Genomic DNA, 14,881 nt, shown 5'->3' with positions numbered 1-14,881 from the left:
AACGTTCTACCCACTGTACTATTGCTCGGGCCCCTTCTTCCACTTTTTTTTTTTTTTTGCTTTTTGGGTTATACCTGGCGATGCACAGGGGTTCCTCCTGCCTCTGCACTCAGGAATTACTCCTGACGGTGCTCAAGGAACTATATGGGATGCTGGGAATCGAACCCGGGTTGGCCACATGCAAGGCCAAACGCCCTCCCTGCTGTGCTACCGCTCCAGCCCCTAGGGCCTACTTGAATGACAGAGGAGGAGGCCTGGGCTGGACTCCTTGTTCCCCATGACCCCCCAGCACGGCCAGGAGCGACCCCTGGGCACTGCTGGGTGACCTACCAGTGGCCAATGGCAGTGTTCCTCAGCCTGGGGCCTCGCAGCCCCCAAAGACCCCCAGGATACTCCGATGGGCCACAGGTCAAGATGACATAATAGGGGTCCCATGGCACAAGATTTCCGGGCCAACTGGTAGGACGGGGGGGTGGGATGTGGGGCAGAGGGAGGAAAGGATCCAAGCCCTGCTGAGCCCCCTACAAGGGCCACGGCCAGGACCCACCAAGAGGTTTCACCCATCCGTCCTTCCGGAAGCAGTGGCAGGAACGTGGCGTGTAAGACTCTCGAAACCCTGTGGCCTGGCCTGGTCCCTGACAGGAGAATGTATCCTGGGGGCTGTCCCCGGTCCACCTGCCAGTACTGTGACACCATCAGATGAAGTTCCCAGCACCCACATGGCCCTGGGTCTAAGTTCCCCACCTGTCCCCTGTCCTATAGGAGTGATGCTGTCACCTTGCTACTCATCATGTTTTTAAGCCACACCTGGTGGTGTCCTCAGGGAAACACTCCTGGCGGTGCTCGGGGGGACCCTATGGGGTGTCAGGGATCAAGTCTGGGTCAGCTGTGTGCAAGGAAAGTGTCACCTTCTGGACTCTCTAGCCCTTGAACCATTTTTTCTTTTTGGGTCACACCCGGTGATGCACAGGGGTTACTCCTGGCTCTGCACTCACGAATTACTCCTGGCGGTGCTCAGGGGACCATATGGGATGCTGGGAATCGAACCCAGGTCGGCCGCGTGCAAGGCAAACGCCCTACCCACTATGCTATAGCTCCAGCCCCATCCATTTTTTTTTTTTAAGTTTTCAGGTCCCACCCAGCAGTGTGCTAGGGTTACTCCTGGCCGAGCTCGGGGGACGATATAGGATACCAAGTTCAGCCGCATGCAAGGCCAAAACCCTAACTGCTCTGGACCATTTTTTTTTTTTGTCTTCTTTTTTAAAATTTTTTTTTATATATTTTTAAATTTTATTATATTGAATCGCCGTGAGAAAAAAAATACAAAGCTTTCAGGTTTAAGTCTCAGTCATACAATGATGGAACCCTCATCCCTTCACCAGTGCACATGTTCCACCACCAAGAACCCCAATACACCCCCCTCCCACCCAGCCCCCACCTAAGTAGCGAATGATCTTCATTTTATTCTCTATACTTTGAATACATTCAATATTTCAATAGGGAACTCACTTTTTTTTTTTTTTCTTTTTGGGTCACACCCAGCGATGCTCAGGGGTTACTCCTGGTTCTGCACTCAGGAATTACTCCTGGCAGTGCTTGGGGGACCATATGGGATGCCGGGGATCGAACCCGGGTCGGCCGCGTGCAAGACAAACGCCCTACCCGCTGTGCTATCGCTCCGGCCCCGAACTCACTATTTTTGTTTGGAATTTTCCCCCAACAATCAGGCCCGCTGAAAAGGCATCATTTAATAATTTCATTGCTGAGAATGAAGATTCTATGAGCTCTTTGGTTTTGGATTTCTGATACTTTAGTTCAGTTCACAGTCTAGATGCATGTCTGCAAGAAGCCGCTCTGGGTGCCAAAATGGGTTAGAAGACCTCTTGGATGATAGTCTGTAGAAGCAGAGGGTCTGGACCATTTTTTTAAAAAAAAAAACAAACTCATTTCTAATCTCCAGATTGGGTAGTCTCCATAGATTTTGGCTAATCTGCCACAGAGCTGGAGAGCAAAGCCATCCATCAACTTTCACTCTGCTATAACCTTTCCTTCTAAGCAACCATGTTAGAATGCGCTCAATAAAAACCTGCAAAGGGCTGGGGGCCGAAGAGATAGTACAGCAGGTAGGATGTTTGCTTGCATGAGACCAACCTGGGTTCAATTCCTGGCAGCCCATAGGATCCCAAGCACCATCATGCATGATTCCTGAGCACAGACCCAGGAGTAACCTCTGAGCACTGCGGGTACGGCCCCAAACAAGCAAAAACTTGCACAACACAGGGGTGAAGGCACTTAACTTGCACGTGAACACAGCCTGGTGTGGTTCCAAAACCCCAAACCAAAATCAAACTTGCAAGTCTGTTTTCCTGGCACTGTACCATGTTCAATAAGCTTTTAAAGACGGCTGGGAAACTGAAATGAAATGTCAGCCTGTCACTGGCTTAGCCGCAGTTACAGGCGACTCTGGGAGTGCTGTGAGCACAGTACACCCTGGAGTCAGAAAATGAAATTCTTGGGCTGGAGTGATAGCACAGAGGGGAGGGTGTTTGCCTTGCACACAGCCGACCCGGGTTCGATTCCCAGCATCCCATATGGTCCCCTGAGCACCGCCAGCGGTGATTCCTGAGTGCAGAGCCAGGAGTAACCCCTGTGCATCACCAGGTGTGACACCCCCCCCCAAAAAAAAAAAATGAAAAGAAAATGAAGTCCAAGTCCATTTCAGAGCTTGGTTCAGTCTGAAGAGATGAGTTTTGTTTGTCAGTCATCACTTGCAGAAGCAGTGACCAACCCTAAGAACCTTACCCTCAGGATAAAATTTTCTGGCTGCACCAGTCGAAAAGTCCGCTAGTTACGGGGGCATCCTGGAGGGGACCCCCATGCTTGCTTCCAAAGCTCTGAGATCTCACATACGACTTCCTTTGAAAAGTTACCGCAGGGGCCAGAGTGGTATTATAGCAGGTAGAGTGCTTGCCTTGCACGCAGTGGGCCACGGCTGATTTCAGCACCACACACGGTTCCTCGAGCACAGCCAGGCGTGACACCTGAGCACAGAGCCAGGAGTAAATCCTGAGCACCACCAGGGATGGCCCAAAAGCCAAGAAACTGGACAGGGGCCGGAGCGATAGCACAGCGGGGAGGGCGTTTGCCCTGCGCACGGCCAACCTGGGTTCGATTCCCAGCATCCCATAGGGTCCCCTGAGCACCGCCAGGGGTGATTCCTGAGTGCAGAGCCAGGAGTAACCCCTGTGCATCGCCAGGTGTGACCCAAAAAGCAAAAAAAAAAAAGAAAGAAAGAAACTGGACAGTCCCAGGGTTTGGATACGTATCTTGCACATACCTCACTACGGTTCAGTCCCTAGCACCAAGCGCTGCTGAGTGCCCTGACCACAGAGCTAGCAGTAAGCCCGGTGCAGATCACATCTGCCCCTCCCCCACAACTGAAAAACAACTGACCGTGGGGACTGGGAGAAGGCCCCAAGAAACCGGGTTGTGGTTCTTGTTTCGCCTGCAGGCATCCCTCGTTCAACAGCTGGAAACGGCTTCTGAAACCGCCTGCGTGTGTGCCAACCCTCTGAAATAAAAACCAAGTGTCTAGTCTTCCCACCTGCGCTGTGTCAAAACACCACAAACAATCAGGCTGGCAAGGAAGCACAGTGAACGATTCGCTTGTCTTGTATGCGGCTGACTCTGGTTTGATCCCTGGCACGCCATATGGTCCTCTGAGCCCGCCAGGAGTTAAGCCCTGAGCATTGCCGGATGTGGCCCAGAGGGGAAAAAAAAATTTAGCTAGGGGCTAGAGAGAGCACAGCGGGTAGGGCATTTGCCTTGCACGCGGCCGACCCGGGTTCAATTCCCAGCATCCCCTGAGCACCGCCAGGAGTAATTCCTGAGTGCAGAGCCAGGAGTCACCCCTGTGCATCGCTGGGTATGACCCAAAAAAAAAAAAAACAAAACTGAGCTAGAGCCATACTAGAGCTGGTAAGGTGCTTGCCAGTCATGCAGCCAATGTGGGTTCAACTCCCCACACCCCATCTGCTCCTCTGAGCCCCGCCAGGAGTGACCCCTGGGCGGAGGCAGGCGTAAGCCCTGAGCACAGCTGAGTGTGGCTGAAAAGCAAAAATATCTGACACTGAGGGGCTGGAGCAATAATATAGCGGGTAGGCTGTATACACAGCCAACCCAGATTCGATCCCCAGCATCCCATATGGTCCCCCGAGCACCACCAGGAGTAATTCCTGAGTGCAGAGCCAGGAGTAACCCTTGTGCATAACCAGGTGTGACCCAAAAATAAATAAATAAATAAAATCTGACACTCAGCTTGAGTGTTCTTGTTAACGCCAAACGGCAGTGACAGAAATGCTAAGAAACGGGGGCTGGAGAGATAGCACAGCGCGCGGGTAGGGCGTTTGCCTTGCACGCGGCCGACCCGGGTTCGATTCCCAGTGTCCCATAGGGTCCCCTGAGCACCGCCAGGGGTAATTCCTGAGTGCAGAGCCAGGTGTGGCCCCTGTGCATTGCCAGGTGTGACCCAAAAAAAAGCCAAAAAAAAAAAAGGAAGAAAAGAAATGCTAAGAAACTACAAACTCCAACGGCCAACCCTGATTCTCTCAGGAATTTAAAACATTCAAGTGCAGAAACATTCCATCTATATGAGAAAGGGGCTCGAGGAACCTCAAGTCCAGAACAAGTGCAGTGCCCAGGGGTCCCTCCCCGCGGTGCTCAGGGTCAAGTCTGGGGTGCTACCCCGTGCTCCCGCAGGCAGCTTTCGCCGTTTACAGAGTGGACGCTACTGCCTCGTGTCGACCGAGACGGATCAGGCTACACGGGCTGGGAGCTAGAAACAAATCCAGTTGACCTCAGATTTCTTTCCCACTGTGGCCATTCTACGGTGCACGGCGCCCCCTGGCGGCCACTCCCCGAGGCCACCATCCTGCATGTTAAGTTCTCGGTCTCAAGAGAGAATCAACTCCATAACTGGTTACTTTTAGAACTTTATTGACTCTTCTCATTATCTCAAAACCAAGAAAAGCACGTGACCAAAACGTGTCCCCTCCCCACCCCCGATGTCTCCACTCTGCTGACCCAACTCCCAGAGAACACTTTTGTCACCTAACACCTCTGAAAAATAACACTTTCATTTTGTTTGGGGACATTTTGCATGGGATGTCAGGGATCGAACCCAGGTCCTGTGCAAGGCAAGCGCCCTACCAAGCGCCCTACCCGCTGCAGCCCTCATGATTTAAAAAAAAAAACACACACACTCTAAAGACTCAAATTCCAGTTTCTGCCCAAGCGAATCGCCAAGCGCCGGCAGTGGACGCTAGCTAGGCCCCCAGCCTTCCCCGCCTCTGCCCCCAGCAGCCCTTCTTTGGCTACCGTCCAGCGCGGGGCTCGAGCAGAGGGCAGCGTGTCCCCCCACCCTGACACCCTCCTGGGCAGCCAGGGAGTCGTCCTGTCTCCTTCTCCCCGCTAGGAACCTGGCGCTATCACACTCATGTAACAACAGCTTCAGTGTCCACTAAATGGCTGGCGAGGCCATTTGGGCCTGAGCTTCAATCCTGAGCTAAAATAACAACAACTAGCACAAAAAAAAAAAAAAAGAAGAAAACAAAGTACTTCTGTAGCCTTATGGTCACGAGACTGAATAAAAAGCGGGGAAGGGGCTGGAGGGATAGGACAGCAGGTAGGACATTTGCCTTGCACGCCACCAACCCGGGTTTGATCTCCGCCATCCCATGTGGTCCCCTGAGCACTGCCAGGAGAACTTCCTGAGTGCAGAGCCAGGAGTAATCCCTGAGCACCGCCGGGTGTGACCCAAAAAGCCAAAGGAAAAAAAAACAAAAAAAAAAACAAGCGGAGAGAAAGCGCAGGGGAGACTTGGGCTGACGCCCCGCCCGGCCCCTGGCCGACTCCCCGCCGCTAGCCCTCGAAGGCGCCGTAGGGACATCCCCAGGGAAAACCCCGTTTATTTCCCCCGTCGGCCCTTGCCGGCCGCCCCGGTCTTTGCCTTCTTCTTGGCGGGCCCCTTGGGCTCCGGCTCCTTGCGCTTGGCGGAGGACAGCGAGCCGGTCACCTTGAAGAAGTCGTCCAGGCGGCCCTGGGTGCTGCCCTGGCGGCTCTTGCTCAGGCGCCGCACGCCGCTGCGGATGCGCTCCTCCGAGAACTGCTTCTCGCCGCACATGAAGCGCACCAGCGCCTCCTCGTCGGGCTCGCCCCACTTCAGCTCCACGGCGGCGGGGTCCAGCACCTCGGGCTCCAGGAAGAGCTGCTGCGCCTCCTTGTGCAGCCAGTTCTCGGGCACCGGGTACTTGGCGGGGTCCAGGCGCCGCACGATCTCCTCGATGCTCTTGTGCTTCTGGATGAGGTCCACGGCCCGCTTGGGCCCGATGCCGCGGATGCTCTCGCAGTAGTCGCTGCCCAGCAGGATGCAGAGGTCGACGAACTGCGCCTGCGTCAGGCCCAGCTCCTGCAGGACGCGGCCCAGGTGGAACTCCTGGATGGGCAGCTTCTTGGCCTCGCTGGCCGTCAGGTGGCGCATGAGCACGGGGCTGCCGAAGGTCAGGCAGTCCATGTCCTCCGTGGCAGCGGCGTAGACCTTGCCGGCCTTCACCAGGGCGGCGCAGCTGGCCTCGGCCTCGCTGGGCGCGTCCAGGTAGGGCACGCCCATGAGGCGCAGAAGGTGCTTGCACTCGTCGCTGTGCTGCGGGGTGACCTTCACCAGCCGCTTGGTGAACTTCTCCACCTCGTCCTCGGCGCCGGCCGCCTGCGCCTGCTGCAGCTGCCGCTCGGCCTCGGCCCGCCGCTCGCTGCGCTTGGCCAGCTCGCCCGACTTGAGCTGCGGCGGCTTGCCGTCGAACACGTACACGGGCTTGATGCCGTTCTCCATCATGCGGATGGTGCGGTAGAACATGCCCACCAGGTGGCTGGTGGTCTCGCCCTCCTCGTTCTGCAGCACGTCCCCGCCCTGGCGCACGGCGATCAGGAACTGGTAGATGCTCATGGAGGCGTCGATGGCCACCTTGCGGCCAAAGTAGCTCTTGATGTCGTTCTCCCGGATGGCGCCGGGCGCCACGTCGGCGATCAGCTTGGCCAGGCCCTGGATCCCCATCGCAGCGGAGGGGCTACCTAGAGAGACGGGCAGACGGGCAGACAGACAGACAGAGAAAGGCAGGTAAGATCAGGGAGGACTTGGAGGAGGCCAAAGGAGCAAGGGTTCGAGTGGGCGCTCTCCCTGGCTTCACTCTTCCGTCCCACACGTCCCCCACAGCACAGACACAAAGTCGTGCTCAGGGCTGAGTCCTGGCTCTCGGCTTGGGGAGCACTCCTGGTAGGCTTGGGGGACACATGGGATCCCCCCTGGGATCAAATCCCTGCCCGCTGTCCTACTGCTCCAGCCCCCAGCACCCTCCACCCCCCGCCCCAGCACCCAGCCGGGCCTTTGGCCTGTTCGCTTTTTATCTGTTTTTCGGGTGCCAGGTCCTGCAGGTGAGGCTCAGGGCTCTTTCACTGCCCCATCTGGGCCCTCCGGGGGCTTTCGATCTCCTCCCCACCCTGGAAGTGGTGTTACTGTTGCTCACCTGAAGGGATTCCAGCCACCAGCAGGGAGGTGTGGAGTGGCTGTCGCGAGGGGCTTCTTCAACCTGTCCCACTTTCTGCCTGAGACGTTCTTCTGGGACTCCCGGTGTCTGAGACAGGTCTACAGGGTGGGTGCGAGAGTGGACGGGGTAAGCGCGGGCAGGAGGTCGTGTCCACTCCCCGCACTGCTTGGTCCCCAGAACACTGCCCAGAGCTGCCTCTCCCACAGAGCCAGGGACAGCGCCCCGGCACTGCCAGGTGTGCCCAGCCCCGAATCCAATAAATAAGGAATGGATCAGGTATGCAAATGAAACCTTTACTCATAATCACCAAGGGGGAAAAAAATTCTTTTTTGCTTTTTGGAGCCACGCCCAGCAATGCTGGGGGGATTCCCTGGCTCCATGCTCAGTCAATACTCACTGCCGGGGTGAGCTGATTGGTCCACTGAAATGTGTTTCTTTTTTTCTTTTTGGGTCACACCCGGCAATGCTCAGAAGCTACTCCTGGCTCTGTACTCAGGAATTACTCCTGGCAGTGCTCGGGGGACCATATGGGATGCCGGGGGATCGAACCCAGGTCAGCCGCGTGCAAGGCAGACCCCCTACACGCTCCAGTCCCTGAAATATATTTTTTTTAATTTATTTTATTGAATCACCAAGTGGAAAGTTACAAAGTTCTCAGGCTTATATCTCAGTTATACAATGCTCAAACACCCATCCCTTCACCAGTGCCCATATTCCACCACCAATAAAAACGAAAACCAAACCAAACCAAAACAAAAAAACCAGTATACATCCCACCCCTCACCCCCCAACCCCCCCCCCCCGTGCGTGACTGATAATTTCACTTCCTTTTCTCTTTACCTTGATTACATTCCAGATTTCAACACACAACTCACTATTGTTGTTGGAGTTCCTGAAATGTATTTTTAAAGTGTCTTAAAGGGGGATTGGAGATAGCACAGCGGGTAGGGGTCTTCCCTTGCACACAGCCAATGCAGCTTCAATCTGCAGCATCCCACATGCACCCCCACCCAGCACCCCCAGGAGTGATTTCTGAGTGTAGAGCCAGTGTGATGCACTGACAAACCCCCTCCCCGCCCACTACCCAAAAAATAGCGTCTTAAAAAAAAATGTTCGAAATGTTCAAAATAGCTGGAAAGGCCTTGGCTTGCATGCGACAGACCTAAGTTCGATCCCCCGCCGCCCCAGAGCACCGCCAGGAGTCACTCGAATGCACAGCTGGGAATAATACCTGAGCATCGCCAGGTGGGGAAACAAACACCCACCAGGCAAGCGCTCGGCACGGCGCCAGGCCCTCGGACGGGGGTTCCGTCAGTGTGGGGAGGTTCGGGATCTAGGTAGCCAGTTTCTGTTGCTTTTCATTTTTCGGTGCCGGGGACTGAACCCCAAGTACTGCGGGACATCCCCAGCCTATTACTCCGTCCATAATCCAAACACAAATCCTGTGTTGCAGGGGCTGGAGCAATAGCACAGCAGGTAGGGCGTTTGCCTTGCACGCGGCTGACCTGGGTTCGATTCCCAGCATCCCATATGGTCCCCTAGCACCGCCAGGGGTAATTCCTGGGTGCAAAGCCAGGAGTAACCCCTGTGCATCGCCAGGCGTAACCCAAAAAGCAAAAAAAAAAAAAAAAAAAAAAAAACCTGTGTTGCAGTGGGGGGAGGGGGGCAGGTGTGAAACTGGGCAGATGGGTGGAGGGAAGCAGGCGCTGGTGAAGGGACGTTGGATGCTGAAACTCAATCGTGAACAACTCTAATGCACGATGATTCCATTCAAAGAACATCCTGGTGTTGCCGCGAGGGTACTCTGCAGACTTGGGGACCCCCACCACAGCCGACTGCGAGCCCAGGGGGCTGCGCTCAGAGAAGTGGGTGAGGCACCTGCAAACGGAAGCCACAGGCTCCCCCAGGGGAGAGTCACAGGCTCCCCCAGGAAAAAAAAGAAAAAAAAACCTGCCTCCAGGTGGCAGCACCCAGTCCCGCGGGCAGCAAGTCTCAAATTTGCCCGGCTGACATGACAGTCTTCTACCCCCCGCAAAACATCTGAGCCCAAACCCTTCTCGACATGCCATGGCTCCATCCCTGGGGCATGGACTGATGCTGAAATTCCGCTTCCCTGGAACATTCCTACTGCCCCTCCAAAGACAACCTGACCTACGGAGCAGTTCCAGCTCCGTCTTCCGGTGCAGCGCCGACCCCGGGCCTGTTTTCTCTGCCAAGTACAGGGAGCAGGTCCCCCCAGTACCTGCTGTGCTCCAGGCCCCCTAGCAAAGGACTCCCCGGGGGACTGTTTCCCGCAGCCTCAGGCGCAAAGCGCCCCCATGAATTTTCGCGCCTGCCAACTAAAACCTGCTGCCCTGAAACAGGCACCGTTTTTCTTTAAACAACAACAACCAGAATAATTAATTATTGGGTCCAGAGAGAGAGAGAGAGAGTTACACCGGGCACCGGGAGGGGCGCTTGTCTTGCACGCAGCAGACCCGGGTACCATCCCCAGCATCCCATTTGGTCCCCCGCGAGAACCGCCAGGAGTGATCCCTGAGCACAGAGTCAGGAGTCAGCCCCGAGCATCGCAGCGCGAGGCCCAAAAGCCCAATCATAAGTACAACAAAATGAACGCTGCGCGCCCGGGCCCCCCCTAGAGCCGAGCCCCAGCCCCCCGGTCGAGGACGCGAGGGCCCGGCAGCCCCGGCCACTGGCCGCGGCCTCCCGGCGGGGACCGTGGCGGAACCGCGGCTCGCGCGGGCGCGCCAACACGCACGCGCAGGCCCCCGGCTTGGCCAAGGCAAGGCGGAACGTGCCGTGGCCAGAGGCGCGTCCCCAGGGGTCTCACCTGGCCTCTGGGCGCGAGAAACTCAGCAGCAGGCCCTGGGTCCGGCGCTGCCCGGGACCCCGCTCTCAGAGAGGTTGCCGCTCTCCTCCCGCTCCGCCGCCTTCAGAAGCCCGCGCTCGCGTCACGTGACCGCCCGCCGCGCAAAGCCCCCTGGGAACTGTAGTTTGGGCCGGAGGCGCTCGGCCCGCTTCCCTCGCGACCAACAGCCCCGTCCAGGGTGGAAGGACTCTCTCAGAGCCCGTACTCTAGGCGTCTTCAGGGATTTTCCTCAATTCTCCCAGGCCTTCACGGGGCCCCATTCCCGCTGTCTCCCAGCCCCCGCATGGGGACTACAAGTCCCACAATGCCACTCTCCGCGGGCGCGCTTCCGCTTCCGGCGGCCGGCGCGCCGGCTCCTGCCGACGTGTTCTTCCGGTGGTGCTGGAGCGGAGGTTTGCCCTGTGCCAGGCAGAATGGTAAGCGGCTTGGAGGGCGGGAAGGACTGGGCGGGAGGGCCCTGCGGGCCCGACTGCTTCGCCGAGGCTGCGGACCGCCGAGACCCGGCGGGCAGGAGGTTCCTTCCGGGTGCTGCGGCCGGGGCCGGGGCCCGGGGCGGGGGAAGCCCGCGGCCGGGATGCTCGGAGCGCAGCGTGCCCGGGGCCCGGGGCCGTGGGGGGCGTGCCTGCTGCCCGCCCCCGGCGCCGGGACCTGCGACCGTGCTGTGGCTGCCCAGCGGAGCGCGCGTCCCCCCGCCGCCCGGCTCGTCTGCGTCCTGCAGAGCCCCAGGCAAAGGGGCCCCGGCTCGCAGGAGCGCCGCCCCCGTCGCGGGGCCCGCAGCCCCTTTGTGAGCGGTCATGTCCGCGGCCAGTGACCCCCCGGCTGACGTGCTGCAGCCCGGGCTGCTGGCTATTCATCTTTGTCTCCCTTCCCCGGGGGCCCCCGTGAATGGCCCCGATTGTCCCCCCATCGCTTTCATCAGGGTGGGGGGCCCGGGGGGGGCATCCGTGTTCCCTGAACTGAATTCCTGTGTCTCCGGGAACAATGGGGCCAGTTGACTCCCCCAGCGTTGTTATGTTCTGGGCCGCGGCTGGCGGGTGACAATGGGGCGCTCACACGGGCCCAGAACTTTCCGCGGGCCGCCCTCCTCTTCTCGGGCGTGATCTCATCCTCTTCTCCATCACCTTGGGCAGGAAACAAGCCCCGATTGAGCCGCCTCCCCCCCCCCCCCCCGTAGAATCACGCAGCCCCCTCGCCCACAGCCCCACCCCCTGCCTGCCTTCTTGCATTGTCACCCCCTTCCAGAGATGCAGAACCCTCACGCAGTGCCGGGGCTTGACCTGTCCGGTCTCTGGCTGGTGGGATCCTGAGATTCATCAAAATACCGAATTTGAGGTCTGAGCTCTTGAGAATCCCCAGTCCAGGCTCTGTGACTTGAGGCTGGGTGTCTACAAACAGGGTTCCCAAAAAACCTCTAAAACTAGGGGCTGAGAGAGAGCCAGGGGGCCAGGCGCTTGCCTTGCCCACGGCCACTCCCCTGGCTCCACGTAGGGATGCCCGAGTCCTGCCAGGAGTGATCCCGGAGGGGCTGGAGCGACAGCACAGCGAGTAGAGCGTTTGCCTTGCACGCAGCTGACCCGGGTTCGATCCCCAGCATCCCATATGATCCCCCGATCAACGCCAGGAGTGATTCCTGAGTGTAGAGCTAGGAGTAACCCCTGTGCATCGCTGGGTGTGACCCAAAAAGAAGAAGAGAAAAAAAAAAGGAGTGATGCCTGAGCCCAGACCAGGAGTAAGCCCCAAGGACTGCCAGGGTGGGGCCCAAAAAAAGAAGAAAAAGAAAAGACGGAGAGTGCACCCAAGCGGTAGAGATTGTCGGGCTGGTCACTCCCGGACAGGTCCGAAGGATTTCTGTGTCTTCCGGACCCAGATACGCCTCTGGCAGCCCCAGAAGCTTGAGGCTCCCCAGTGAGCACAAGCACAAGCACGTGTACACACACACACACACACAACACACACACACACCACACACCCGCCCCCGGCTTGGCTCAGGGCGGCCTCCCGGGGCTCTGACCACGCGTCTGCCTGCAGGAGCTCGAGGCCATGAGCAGATACACCAGCCCGGTGAACCCCGCCGTCTTCCCCCACCTGACCGTGGTTTTGCTGGCCATCGGCATGTTCTTCACCGCCTGGTTCTTCGTGTATCCTTCGCGGCCAGAGCTCACGACATGGGGGGGTGGGGGCAGCGAGAGAAACGGGCCCTGGGGACATGCCCGTTTCCTGGCCGGGGCCTTGCGGGCCAGGGGGTGTGGAGGGCGGGTAACGAGGCCCAGAGTTGCCCCGCAGGTTAGGTGGGGGCCTTTCCCTGCTTCAGATTCCCAGGACTGGCCCGACTGGAGGGTGGGCTCGGGGCACCGTGAGGGCAGGGGGTGCTCCGGGGTCTGGAGCAGGTGCTCCCACCACCCCGGGGCCGGGGCAAGTGCCCTCCACCCGCCAGGCCCCTCTCCCTGTCCGCCCTCTGCCCTGCCGGGCCCCGCGGGCCTCCTTAGCCCCCGCCAGCTACGAGGTGACCTCCACCAAGTACACGCGGGACATCTACAAAGAGCTGCTCATCTCCCTGGTGGCCTCGCTCTTCATGGGCTTCGGCGTCCTCTTCCTGCTGCTCTGGGTGGGCATCTACGTCTGAGCCCCCCGGTAAGAGCCTCAGCGGGGCGGGCGGTGGGGGGGGGGCGCGCAGCTGAAGAGGCCACAGGCCGCCACCCCAGGGTGTGTGTGTGTGTGTGTGTGTGTGTGTGTGTGTGTGTGTTGCTGGGGGCAGCCTCTGTGTGTGTGTTACTGGGGGCAGCCTGTGTGTGTGTGTGTGTTGCTGGGGGCAGCATTTGGGTATGTATGTGTGTGTTGCTGGGGGCATCCTTGGGGGGGGTGTGGGTGTGTTGCTGGGGGCAGCGTTTGGGTATGTATGTGTGTGTGTTGCTGAGGGCATCCTTGGGGGGGTGGGTGTGGGTGTGTTGCTGGGGGCAGCCTTTGGGTGTGTGTTTGTATGTGTATGTGTGTTGTTGGGGGCAGCCTTTGGGGGTTGTGTGTTGCTGGGGGCAGCCTTTGGGAGTGTGTGTGTGTGTGTTGCTGGGGGCAGCCTTTGTGTGTGTGTGTGTGTGTTGCTGGGGGCAGCCTTTGGGAGTGTGTGTGTTGCTGGGGGCAGCCTTTGGGAGTGTGTGTGTGTTGCTGGGGGCAGCCTTTGGGAGTGTGTGTGTGTGTGTGTGTGTGTGTGTGTGTGTGTGTGTGTGTTTCTGGGGCAGCCTTTGGGGGGGTATGTGTTGCTGGGGGCAGCCTTTGGGAGTGTGTGTGTGTGTGTGTGTGTGTTGCTGGGGCAGCCTTTGGGTCCTGAGACAGACTCCCTGTCTGACCGGGAACAGGCTGGGTCCACGTTTGTCCTTATAAGTCAGACAGCGGCGGGTGGGCTGCTGTGGGACTCACCGCTTGCAGTGCTCCTCCCGCAAATACAGCACCAGGGCGGACAGGACCCCGAGTTCAGTGCAGAACATTGCGTGCCCACCCACACTGCAGGGGGGGGCCTTTGTTCAAGGCCAGCGCCCCCCCAACCCACAAAGCCAGGGCTGATCCACCCGGGAGGCCGAGGGAGGGGCCGGGCTGCGGGGAGGCGGGGAGGCAGCTCGGCCGGCCTCACCTTGGCTCCTCTCTCCTTGCAGGTCCCTTGCCTGGCGGCTGCACCGAACCCCCACTTTTGTAAATTAATTTTTATACCATCTTGTCGGAAACCGTTGTCCTGCGTGGTGTTCACAATAAAGGCAGACGGACGACAGTCCTGAGTGGCGTCCACTGGGGACGGGCAGGGGGCAGGGCGGGGCCCACCCGGGCCACGGACTCCTCTGTCCCCACTTCCGGTTTCTCTTGAGCCCTTCGGGTAGTTCCCACTGCTGGGGGCAGGGGCAGGGCGGGAAGGGACCTGCTGGCCTGTCCTTGGGGTGTTAGACCCCCCTGGGACAGGAAGGGGCCGGGCCTCTGCAGGGCCCAAAGCAGGCTTTTCCGGGTTTTGGTGGTGGTGGTGGTGGTGGTGATTTTTTTTCTTTTTTCCCTTTTTGGGTTACACCCGGCGATGCACAGGGGTTCCTCCTGGCTCTGCACTCAGGAATTACCCCTGGTGGTGCTCAGGGGACCATATGGGATGCTGGGAATCAAACCCCGGTCGGCCGTGTGCAAGGAAACGCCCTACCCGCTGTACTGTCACCCCAGCCCCCCAAAGCAGTCTTGTCTGCGAGCGCACAGCACGCCCGCGCCTGCCCCCCCCACCCCGTCTTTGGCCACACCCTGCTCAGGTGGCCGGGCGGGACCTCAGCACCCTGGGGCAGCTTCTCCCTGGGGTGCTGCCCTGAGCCCAGGGAGGCAGTGAGGAGGGGGCAGAGGGGCACGGAGGTTCCCGCTAGGTTCTCCCCAAGGAGAGCCGGGGAGGCAGGCTCGG

At 58.8% G+C, this 14,881-nt stretch overlaps 2 protein-coding genes across 2 annotated transcripts; one reads left to right on the top strand and one right to left on the bottom strand.

Moving 5' to 3' along the window:
- Positions 1 to 5,002: 5,002 nt before the first annotated feature.
- Positions 5,003 to 10,700, bottom strand: FEN1 (flap structure-specific endonuclease 1). Its single transcript, XM_004620797.2, has 3 exons — positions 10,429 to 10,700; positions 7,578 to 7,696; positions 5,003 to 7,125 (listed from the first exon to the last, which is right to left on the bottom strand). Exon 3 carries the CDS (start codon positions 7,106 to 7,108, stop codon positions 5,966 to 5,968), a length of 1,143 nt encoding a protein of 380 aa, XP_004620854.1. The 5' UTR covers positions 7,109 to 7,125; positions 7,578 to 7,696; positions 10,429 to 10,700; the 3' UTR covers positions 5,003 to 5,965.
- Positions 10,701 to 10,807: 107 nt separating this feature from the next.
- Positions 10,808 to 14,224, top strand: TMEM258 (transmembrane protein 258). Its single transcript, XM_012935547.2, has 4 exons — positions 10,808 to 10,883; positions 12,496 to 12,605; positions 12,964 to 13,098; positions 14,112 to 14,224. Exons 1-3 carry the CDS (start codon positions 10,881 to 10,883, stop codon positions 13,088 to 13,090), a joined length of 240 nt encoding a protein of 79 aa, XP_012791001.2. The 5' UTR covers positions 10,808 to 10,880; the 3' UTR covers positions 13,091 to 13,098; positions 14,112 to 14,224.
- The last annotated feature ends 657 nt before the right edge of the window (positions 14,225 to 14,881 follow it).

Source organism: Sorex araneus, chromosome 6 (assembly GCF_027595985.1).
Source record: "Sorex araneus isolate mSorAra2 chromosome 6, mSorAra2.pri, whole genome shotgun sequence".
NCBI classification, from domain to species: Eukaryota; Metazoa; Chordata; class Mammalia; order Eulipotyphla; family Soricidae; genus Sorex; species Sorex araneus.
The sequence above is the reverse complement of the archived record's forward strand: the minus strand, read 5'-3'. Positions and strand labels throughout refer to the sequence as shown.